Below are 12,242 nucleotides of genomic sequence, written 5' to 3'. Positions count from 1 at the left end.
TAATAATAGTTGTATTATTAAAACTTCTATATTTAATTATTTATATCAGATTAATTTTTTATTATTATCAAAATATAGTTTTTTATTTTTCTTAGTCGGTTTAAGAAATAAATATTACGAAACGGATATAGTATTAAATAAGTTAGGTACGAGAACTACCTGGTGTAGTTCTTTAGCGGATTCGTTTTTCAGAATTATGTTGTTGTTTTTATTCAATTATTAATAATATTTTTTGCGGTTTATACACTCGACACGAAAGGGACCGTAATGGGATAAGTTCGGTTCTTGTCTATTTGTTTATCTATTTTATTTTTATATTCCTTATGCTTTGTGAAATAAGCAGAAGCAGGAGCACAACTCTAGTAGTGTTTCCATCACAGTCAAACCCTTAAATGTCAATGCTGAAGTATCGCAATTTACTACTACTATTATCAAAAATTGTACTACCACCAGTACTACCACTAATCATGCATGTTGTTGCTAATAATTAATTAATTACTTTTTAATAAATATTTGGGTGACTCATACTATTAATGTATATTTAGATATTTTAATAAAATATATTAAAAATAAAAATTTATTAGATTGTTCCAAACTAAAAATGATTATAAATATCTTATAATTTATATATACATAAATATCTCTAATTAGGCATCCATATATAAATATATATTAAAATACAAAAAATCACAAATCTTATTTATAATAAAAATTTATAAAATTTAGGACAAAGCACGGTATTAAACCAAATGGTTGAAAAAAGTATAGAATTCTACCAAAGCGAAAAATGTAATGTGGTTCACCCAAAAGCAAGTTTCTATGTAATTCGAATCATATCAATTCGAATTAATAAGGAAGTGTAATTCGAATTTGGTCAACTCGAATTATGCATGCATGAAGTCCTAAGTAGTTTAAATTTAACTCTTTCGAATTATGCATGTAGGTTGACTTATGGTAGTTCGAATCACACTGATTCGAATTATGAAGGAAGGAATTCAAAATGTAGTTCGAAGCTAGTTGATTCGAATTATATATATATATATATAATTCGAAGTTGGTTGTTTCGAATTATGTGGCCCCATACGTGTATAAGTATGGTGTGAACATGAATTCCTCTCATTAAAGTGAAACATAATGGCTAGTGAGGAAAGTTTTTTAGTGTTGGTGCACTACAGAGGGTCCATAAGAAAAAAACACGCTCTGGTGTGAAGTTCACTAATAAGGATCCCTTCAGTATTTTTATGAGACCTACAATGAGCTTCAATGACTTCCTAAATTCTATAATACAAAAGCTTGGGCTGCAAGGCGTAAAACGGGTTGAGAAGTTATTCTATCGCATTCCGATCTCAGTGTTGCGAGATGACATGAAGTACGATTCGTTCGTCATAGGGAGTGACGAGGATTTGGAGGTCCTGTTCCATTGTCATCGGCAGTATCCCGAAGTTAGGACAGCTGAGTTGTTGGCAAAGCTGATTGATATGGTCTCTAACATAGGAGGTTTGAACCGGAATACCCAAACTCCAGGTACGGCAGCCGGTTCTAGTTCGAGACATGTTGGTGCATCTTCATCCGTGCCTGTGATTGCACCTCAGGACGAGCCTGTGGCCTCCCCGTCGTTCACCGTTGATCTCAACCGCAGTGGTGGCGGCGAGGTTGGTATCGTTGATAGGGTGCCGATTTTCTTACAGTGTGGGGCACCGGCTAGTATGGATGATGCATTGCCGGATGATGATGACGCTGATGATGTGGAGTCGGACATCATTGCTGATGATAGTGGTGATGACATTACAGCGAGTAATCTAGTTGGGGCTAGCGGCGGTTCTAGCTCTGGGACTCAGCAGTACCCTCCGTACTTTTCATCCTTGGACTTGGATGCCATGAGACAGGAGGGGGTTGCTAGGGAACCCACCAGATTTGGTGCTAGAGATACCCATAGAACCGGAGGTCTTTTAAAGTTTCAGGTTGGTCAGCGATTTCAGGATAAAGAGGAGGCTGTGTTAAGCATGAGGACATATAGCATCCGACGCGGGGTACAGTACAAAGTGGTGGACTCCGATTATCGCAAGTACCTTGGGAAGTGTACTGAATTTGGGAAAGGGTGCACATGGTTGATTAGGATCAGTCTCCACCAACGCAAGGGTATTTGGGAGGTAAAACAGTACAACAGACCTCATACTTGTCTGGCAACGTCGATCTCGAGCGATCACAGGAGTCTTGATTATCATGTGATCTCGGCCTTCATCATGCCAATGGTTAGAGCTGTTGTCCTTACTTCTTGCACTATCCTATTTATTTGTGACCACTAATAAACCACTAGAAAAAATCACTTATATAGCAATCCTATCTAACTTAACAACGCTAAATAATGACTACCATTCTAACATATAAAAGGAAAAAAATATGAAAAAAAAAGCACTTTAACTCCTATTTTAAAGAGAGAAGCTTGCACTAACCTCTTCATTGATGACACCGGCTATATGGGCGACTCCATCCAAACAATAAAGTCAGTCTGGGTTATCCCCCATCGGCTGAATATTCTGTTCTACCCTTTCTTGGAGTCGTTTGAAAAAACTTTTCTTTGGGATTTGGTGAAGTAGGAGTTTGTGATAGTGGCTTGAATGAGGTTATTTCAAACTCTATTTATAGGAAAAACCATTGTAATTCGAATGGGGGTATTTCGAATTACCATGGGTAGCTAAATTGTGGGTAATTCGAATTAGCTTGCTTCGAATTACTATGGGTGTTAAAATCGGGTGCTAGTTCGAACTAGTGTGGGTAAGTATTTGTGTGTAATTCAAATCAGGGTCATTCGAATTACTATGTTGATTTGATGCATGCATAATTTGAATTTTACCACTTTGAATTAGTATGTAGAAATAGAATTCGAATTAAGATGATTTGAATTACTATTGATTGGTACAATTCGAATGGCTCTAATTCAAACTACATAGAAATGTCCTCTTAGTAGATCCTTGTCACGTTTTTTTCTTTGGTAGAATTGTGTAAAATTTGGTTCCACTTGGTTTATATGCGTGATTTGCCCTAAAATTTATAATCAAATTTCTTAAGTAATATAATCAAACTTTATATATAATCGAACTAACTTTATATTTGATCTGTCATTATAAGTCGATCATAATTAACGTATAAATCGATTATAAAAGATTCTTTATATTATAATTTGATTTATATTTGTATTATCTTTTTCATGATAGACATTTATCTTCATTTTAGTAACCAACTATATTTATTTTAAATGGTCATCTCTTTTCTAAAGAAACTTATAAAACAAATTCACTAATCTCAAGATAGGTAAATTTTTTATGATTGAGATCGAAAACATTGAGCATACATATATGAATTTGCGTATCGAAGTGTATTTTTGTAGGTATCCATCTTTTTTTTAGATAATTTATTACCAACTCCTATGAAGGAGAGAAAAATACACTAAATAATATCCACCAATGTGATTAATTATCCTTTTCGATATTGTTATTAAGAATACTTAAACAATCAATGAATATTATTAAACAAAGACATCAAAATGACTCATAGCACATAAACTTAGTACCCCTAATAACAATTATATAATAACAAAAATGAGATATCTACTTAGAAAAATTCAACGCTTTCAGATTGCTCCATCCATGCTTTAGTTTTCCTTTAGGCCATATTTTCCAATGCGTTGTATATCCTTGCGATAATTCTTCCCATTGCTTTCTCCATTTAAAATTTTTGTTTCCTATGTACATCACTATGACATTTTAGACCAAATTTATAAAGCAAAAAGTTTTGTTCTTCAAAAATCTTAATTCTCCTGCTGTGTTTCTCTTATTCCTTAACCAATCCACTATGTTTTTATTATCTAACATCATAAATAGTTTTTTTCTCTACCAAATTGATTTCTTCTATAAAAAACTGCAGCGTTTTCTCTAACTTAACTATAATTGTCTCGTCTTCTTTTTTCCATCCACCATTTTTCTCACAAAGTATTTCACCCATCCTTACAGAAAAGTAAGGTAACCACCCATTACAAATATATGTGTATTAAGAATGAACAATTGACAATGTTACCACATTCATTTATTTTCTATATCTTTTACTTTTTCCGACTCATATCTAACACTCTTTTCTTTCTTTTGTTGTTTTCATAGATTTACTAAACACCTAACACATTTTCAAACTTTTTCCATGATCTTTGATTTATTTTCAAAAATTCTAATATTTTTGCATTGCCATACTAACCAGATAATAGCAAAAAACAACATATATCATTTATTCTTTCTAATATTTCTAACATCCTGATTTATCCAACCTTCAAACCAAGATCTAACATTGTCCATTTTCATCTCCTGTGCACTACTCCAATCCAAAGACAGCCACCATAATTTGAAAGAAAATTTACAATGTAGAAATAAGTAATTTATCGTTTCTGGCCATTTGTTACAAAGCATACATTTTACATCAGATTGATCTTTGATTTCTCTCTATATCAACTTATCTTTAGTGTTCAATCCTTTCATAATCACAAACTAAGCTAACAGCTCCCCTTTTGGTGGCACCAAGTCACTCTATATGTCATCAAACACATGCTTCACATTTGAAACGCCAAGGCTCCTACCAATTGCAAAGTCATAACATGACTTGGCACTAAATACTCCATTTGCACTATGGTTCCATGTCATGCTGTCCTCAACACCTGCACAAAGAAAAATATTTTTTAATATATTATTTAATTCACCAATTTGTGCCTTTTTTCTCTCAAAAAAATTTCTCCTCTAATGAAAGTTCCATACCCACCGAAACCCATCCCACACACCACACTCACCAATCATACTATATTTGATGCTTGAGATCATAAACAACTTTAAAAATTTCTCTTGTAATATTTTATCTCCACCCAGATATCTTTCTAAAATCTCATTTTCTTCCATTACCCACACACATTCTCCATCCTTCCTAACACATCTATTTATACAATACATTTCCTTTTGTCAAGTTGATAATATCTAACTTTGAACTGTTTGCTGCCTTACATATGTGATCGTCCACTGAAATTTTCATATCAACATCATCACAGGAACTTACCACCTCTTCCATAATGGCTCCCTTCATCTGAAAATCTTCACTACCATTTTAAAGGTAACGATACGTTCTTCATCTCTAAGTTCCCTACCCTTAACCCTCCATGCTCCTTAGGCTTTTGGATTACATTCCATCTTATTGTCGGCATAGTTCTTTTTCCTTGAGCTACCCCAAAAAAAATTTATCTACATTAATATAATCTTCTTTGTTACCTCCTTCGGCATCTTGAACAAGCCCAAAAAATACATAGGCAAGCTATTTATTATTGATTTAATGTAACTAACCTACCGACTTTGGACAACAAATAAGAATTCCAGCAAGTTAACTTCTTTTCTATTTTGTCTAGCACTGGTCTCCATGTTGCAATTCTCTTTGGATTTGCTCCTGTCGCACACCCAAGTAAGTAATAGGTAAGGAGCTTGCCTCGCACCCCATTGCAGCCTTTAACCTGCTAACTAGTCCACTATCAAACTTCACCGGGATCAACATGGACTTCAGAAAATGACCATGTTCCACAATGTTTGCTACCTTCCATACTACTCTTTTGTAGAACCACTCCATTTGCCTGCTCAATAAGCTTAACACATCCAAACAAGTCCAATCATATCTGATACCACTAAGTGATGAACACTAAGAATATGTAACTATTTTGATTAATTAGTAATACTGCGTTAAAATGTTAAAATGAGAGAGCGAGAGGGGTGAAAAAATATAAGGTGGGGGTAGAGATAGGTGGTGCACGAAATTGTGATCTCAATGGCGCCAACAACTTGGTATGCACAATTGTAATCTCAATTCTTTTTCACAACTTCGCACAACTAACCACCAAGTGCACTGGGTCGTCCAAATAATAAACCTTACATGAGTAAGGGTCGATCCCACAGAGATTGTCAGCTTGAAGCAAGCTATGGTCATCTTGTAAGTCTCAGTCAGGCGGATTTAAATGGTTATGGAGTTTTGATAATTAAAATATAAATAAACATAAAATAAAGATAGAGATACTTATGTAATTCATTGGTGGGAATTTTAGATAATCGTATAGAGATGCGTCATTCCTTCTGAATTTCTACTTTCCTACTGCCTTCATTCAATCATTTATACTCCTTTCTATGGCAAGCTGTATGTAGGGGGGATCACCGTTGTTAATGGCTACCGTCCATCCTCTCAGTGAAAATGGTCCAGCTACGGGTTACATAGGGCTAATCATCTGTCGGTTCTCACTTGTGTCGGAATAAGATTCAATGATCCTTTTGCGTCTGTCACTATGCCCAACAGTCATAAGTTTGAAGCTCGTCACAGTCATCCCATCCCAGATCCTACTGGAATACCACAGACAAGGTTTAGACTTTCCGAATCTCAAGAATGCTGCCAATTAATTCTAGCTTATACCACGAAGACTCTGATCTCACGGAATAGAAGGCTCTATTGTCAGGAGAGGCAACCATGCATCGTGGACCAGGAATCCAAGAGATACACACTCTAGTTTTCGCAGGTAGAACGGAAGTGTTTGTCAGGCACGCGTTCATAAGTGAGAATGGTGATGAGTGTCACGGATCATCACATTCATCAGGTTGAAGTGCGAGTGAACATCTTAGAATAAGAATAAGCTTGAATTGAATAGAAGAATAATAGTACTTTACATTAATACTCAAGGAACAGCAGAGCTCCACACCTTAATCTATGGTGTGTAAAAACTCCACCGTTGAAAATACATAAGTGATGAAGGTCCAGGCATGGCCCTAATAACATGAAACAATCAAAAAAGGGTTCAAAGAACTGATCCCAAGATCAAGGATGATCAAAGATGTCGAGTACAATAGTAAAAAGTTCTATTTATACTAAACTAGTTACTAGGGTTACAGAAATAAGTAAATAATGCAGAAATCCACTTCTGGGCCCACTTGGTGTGTGCTTGGGCTGAGCATTGAAGCTTTTATGTGTAGAGACTTTTCTTGGAGTTAAACGCCAGTTTGTAGCCTGTTTTTGGCGTTTAACTCTAGCTTGTAACCTGTTTCTGGCGTTTAACGCCAGAATAGGGTAGGAAGTTGGCGTTTGAACGCCAGTTTGCGTCGTCAAAACTCGGGCAATGTATGAACTATTATATATTTCTGGAAAGCCCTGGATGTCTACTTTTCAACTCAATTGAGAACGTGCCATTTGGGTTTCTGTATCTCCAAAAAATTCATTTAGAGTGCAGGGAGGTCAGAATCCAACAGCATCAGCAGTCCTTTTTCAGCCTCTGAATCAGATTTTTGCTCAGATCTCTCAATTTCAGCCAGAAAATACTTGAAATCATAGAAAAACACACAAACTCATAGTAAAGTCCTAAAATGTGAATTTTACTTAAAAACTAATAAAAATATACTAAAAAGTAGCTAGATCCTACTAAAAACTATCTAAAAACAATGCCAAAAAACGTATAAATTATGCGCTCATCACAACACCAAACTTAAATTATTGCTTGTCCTCAAGCAACTGAGAACAAAATAGGATAAAAAGAAGAGAATATACAATGAATCTCACAATATCAATGAAACTTAGTCCCAATTAGATGAGCGGGGCTAGTAGCTTTTTGCTTCTGAACAGTTTTGGCATCTCACTTTATCCTTTGAAATTTAGAATGATTGGCATCTATAGGAACTCAGGATTTTAGATAGTGTTATTGATTCTCCTAGTTCAGTATGTTGATTCTTGAACACAGCTACTTTATGAGTCTTGGTCGTGGCCCTAAGTACTTTGTTTTCCAGTATTACCACCGGATACATAAATGCCACAGACACATAACTGGGTGAACCTTTTCAGATTGTGACTCAGCTTTGCTAAAGTCCCCAGTTAGAGGTGTCCAGAGTTCTTAAGCACACTCTTTTTGCTTTGGATCACGACTTTAACCACTCAGTCTCAGGCTTTTCACTTGGACCTTCATGATACTAGCACATGGTTAGGGACAGCTTGATTTAGCCACTTAGGCTTGAATTTTATTTCCTTGGGCCCTCCTATCCATTAATGCTCAAAGCCTTGGATCCTCTTTACCCTTGACTTTTGGTTTAAAGGGCTATTGGCTTTTTCTACTTGCTTTTTTTTTTCTTTTTCTTTTTTTGCCATTTTTTTCGCTATTTTCTCTTTTTTACTGCTTTTTCTTGCTTCAAGAATCAATTTCATGATTTTTCAGATAATCAATAACATTTCTCTTTGTTCATCATTCTTTTAAGAGCCAACAATTTTAACATTCATAAACTTCACTATAAAAAATATGCACTGTTCAAGCATTCATTTAGAAAACAAAAAGTATTACCACCACGTCAAAATAATTAAACTAATTTCAAGATAAAATTTGAAATCCAAGTACTTCTTGTTCTTTTGTAATTAGACACATTTTTCATTTAAGAGAGGTGAAGAATTCATGGAATTATTCATAGCTTTAAGACATAGACACTAGACACTAATGATCATGTAATGAAGACACAAACATAGATAAATATAAAGCATCAAATTCGAAAAACAGAAAAATAAGAAGAAGGAAATCAAAGAACGGGTCCACCTTAGTGATGGTGGCTAGTTCTTTCTCTTGAAGATCCAATGGAATGCCTGAGCTCCTCTATGTCTCTTCCTTGCCTTTGTTGCTCCTCCCTCATAGCTCTTTGATCTTCTTTAATCTCATGGAGAATGATGGAGTGCTCTTGGTGCTCCACCCTTAGTTGGTCCATGTTGTAACTCAAGCCTTCCAAAGAGGTGTTGAGTTGCTCCCAATAGTTGTGTGGAGAAAAATGCATCCCTTGAGGCATCTCAGGGATTTCTTGATAAGGAATTTCTTCATGCTCTTGTGAGGTCCATGAGTGGACTCTCGTGTTTGCTCCATCCCCTTTCTAGTGATGGACTGTTGAGATGAATCTCTCCATCTCTCATGACTCAGAGTTGGAAGCAACTGTCTTCCCTTTCCTCTTTCTAGAGGTTTTTCCGGCCTTAGGTGCCATAAATGGTTACTTCGGCCTTGGATGCCATCAATGGTTATGGAAAAACAAAAAGCAATACTTTTACCACACCAAACTTAAAAGGTTTGCTCGTTCTCGAGCAAAAGAAGAAAGAAAGAAGGGGAAGAAGAAGAAAATAGAGGAGATGGAGGGATATAGAGGTTCGGCCAAGGGGGTAGGAGAGTATTTGTGATGTGTAAAAATGAAGGAGTGAAGAGGGGTATATATAGGGGAAGAGAGGGAGAGTGGCCGAATGGAATTGGGTGGGTTTGGGAACAAAAAGTGTTTGAATTTAAAAGTGAGGTAGGTGGGGTTTTTTTGGGGAAGAGGGATGGAGGTAATTGGTGAAGAGAATATAGGAAAGAGAATAGAATTTGATAGGTGAGTGGTGTTTTGGGTAGAGTGTTATAGAGATGTCTGAGGGGGAGAGGAGAGAGAGAGAGAGAATGAGTTGAGGTTGGTGGGGATCCTGTGGGGTCCACAGATCCTGAGGGGTCAAGGACTTCTCATCCCTACTCCATTTAGGCACGTAAAATGCCCTTAAAGTGCAATTCTGGCATTTATTGCTAGACTGCTGCTTGTTTCTGGCATTTAACGCCAACTTGATGCTCTGTTCTGGCGTTAAACGCCAGTCTAGTGCCAGGCTGGGCGTTTAACGCCCATTCTGCTACTCTTACTGGCGTTTAAATGCCAGTAAGCTTATCCTCCAAGGTGTGCTATTTTTAATGCTGTTTTTAAATTTGCTTTGATTTTTGCAGTTGTTTTTGTGACTCCACATGATTATCAACCTAAAGAAAACATAAAATAACATAGATAAATAAAAATTGGTTTGCCTCCCAACAAGCGCTTCTTTAATGTCAATAGCTTGACAGTGGGCTCTCATGGAGCCTCACAGATAATCAGAGCATGGTTGGGGCCTCCCAACACCAAACTTAGAGTTTGGTTGTGGCCTCTCAACACCAAACTTAGAGTTTGGCTATGGCCTCCCAACACCAAACTTAGAGTTTGAATGTGGGGGCTTTGTTTGACTCTGTATTGAGAGAAGTTTTTCATGCTTCTTCTCCATGTGTACAGAAGGAGAACCTTGAGTCTTGAATACAAGGTAGTCCTCATTCAATTGAAGGACCAACTCTCCTCTGTCAACATCAATCACAGCTTTTATTGTGGCTAGGAAAGGTCTGCCAAGGATGATGGATTCATCCTCATCCTTCCCAATGTCTAGGATTATGAAATCAACAGGGATGTAATGGCCTTCAACCTTCACTAGCACGTCCTCTACTAGTCCATAAGCCTTTTTCATGGATTTGTCTGCCATCTCTTGTGAGATTCTTGCAACTTGAACCTCAAAGATTCCTGGTTTCTCCATGACAGAGAGTGGCATGAGGTTTATGCCTGACTCCAGGTCACACAGAGCATTCTCAAAGGTCATGGTGCCTATGGTACAAGGTATTAAGAACCTTCCAGGATCCTCTTTCTTTTGAGGTAATGTCTGTCTAACCAAGTTATACAGTTCATTGGTGAGCAAAGGGGGTTCATCCACCCAAGTCTCATTACCAAATAACTTGGCATTCAACTTCATGATTGCTCCAAGGTACTTAGCAACTTGCTCTTCAGTAATATCTTCATCCTCTTCAGAGAAGGAATAGTCATCAGAGCTCATGAATGGCAGAAGTAGGTTCAATGGAATCTTTATGGTCTCTAGATGAGCCTCAGATTCCTTAGGTTCCTCAATTGGAAACTCCTTTTTGTCTAGAAGACGTCCCATGAGGTCTTCTTCACTGGGATTCACGTCCTCCTTCTCCTCTCTAGGTTCGGCCACACCAAGTAAGGTTACGGCCTTGCACTCTCTTTTTGGATTCTCTTCTGTATTGTTTGGGAGAGTACTAGGAAGAGTTTCAGTGACTCTTTTACTCAGCTGGCTGGTGCACGAAATTGCAATCACACCTTTGCAATCCACACAACTAACCAGCAAGTGTACTAGGTCGTCCAAGTAATACCTTACGTGAGTAAGGGTCGATCCCACGGAGATTGTTGGTATGAAGCAAGCTATGGTTATCTTATTAATCTTAATTAGGATGCCAATAAAGTTCTTTGATTTTAATTGTAAAAAGTGAAAGTGTTTGGAATAAGTAATTGTTACTCAATAATGGAGAATATGTTGGAGTTTTGGAGATGCTTTGTCCTCTGAATTTCAGCTTTTCCCTTGTCCTCCTCTTCACACTCGCAAGGCTCCTTCCATGGCAAGCTGTATGTAGGGCGTCTCCGTTGTCAATGGCTACTTCCCATCCTCTCAGTGAAAATGGTCCAAATGCTCTGTCACAGCACGGCTAATCATCTGTTGGTTCTCGATCATGTCGGAATAGGATCCATTGATCCTTTTGCGTTTGTCACTATGCCCAACAATCGCGAGTTTGAAGCTCGTCACAGCCATTCAATCATTGAATCCTACTCGGAATACCACAGACAAGGTTTAGACTTTCCAGATTCTCATGAATGCCGCCATAAATTCTAGCTTATACCACGAAGATTCTGATTAAGAAATCTAAGAGATACTCATTCAATCTGATGCAAAACGGAGGTGGTTGTCAGGCACACGTTCATGGATTGAGGAAGGTGATGAGTGTCACGGATCATCACCTTCTTCATAGTGAAGTGCGAATGAGCATCTTAGATAGGAACAAGTGTATTTAAATGGAAAACAGAAATAATTGCATTAATTCATCGAAACGCTGCAGAGCTCCTCACCCCCAACAATGGAGTTTAGAGACTCATGCTGTCAAAGAGTATAAAATTCAGATCTAAAAATGTCATGAGATACAAAATAAATCTCTAAAAGTTGTTTAAATACTAAACTAGTAACCTAGGTCTACAGAAAATGAGTAAACTAGGATGGATAGTGCAGAAATCCACTTTTAGGGCCCACTTGGTGTGTGCTGGGGCTGAGACTTAAGCTTCTCACGTGTCTGGGCTGTTTCTGGAGTTGAATGCCAGGTTCTAACCTGTTTCTGGCATTGAACTCCAGCTTGCAACCTATTTCTGGCGCTGAACGCCAGACTGCAACATTGAACTGGTGTTAAACGCCAGTTTATGTCATCTATCTTCGCACAAAGTATGGACTATTATATATTTCTGGAAAGCCCTGGATGTCTACTTTCCAACCCAATTGAGAGTGCGCCAATTGGATTTTTG

At 37.3% G+C, this 12,242-nt stretch overlaps 1 protein-coding gene across 1 annotated transcript; it reads left to right on the top strand.

The window, feature by feature from the left end:
* The first annotated feature begins 1,253 nt into the window (after positions 1–1,253).
* LOC107483752 (uncharacterized) lies at positions 1,254–2,306 on the top strand. The gene has a single exon (XM_016104366.1). It carries the CDS (start codon positions 1,254–1,256, stop codon positions 2,304–2,306), a length of 1,053 nt encoding a protein of 350 aa, XP_015959852.1.
* The last annotated feature ends 9,936 nt before the right edge of the window (positions 2,307–12,242 follow it).

Source organism: Arachis duranensis, chromosome 4 (genome assembly GCF_000817695.3).
Source record: "Arachis duranensis cultivar V14167 chromosome 4, aradu.V14167.gnm2.J7QH, whole genome shotgun sequence".
NCBI classification, from domain to species: Eukaryota; Viridiplantae; Streptophyta; class Magnoliopsida; order Fabales; family Fabaceae; genus Arachis; species Arachis duranensis.
Note: the sequence above shows the minus strand (reverse complement) of the source record. Positions and strands in the feature narration are given on the sequence as shown.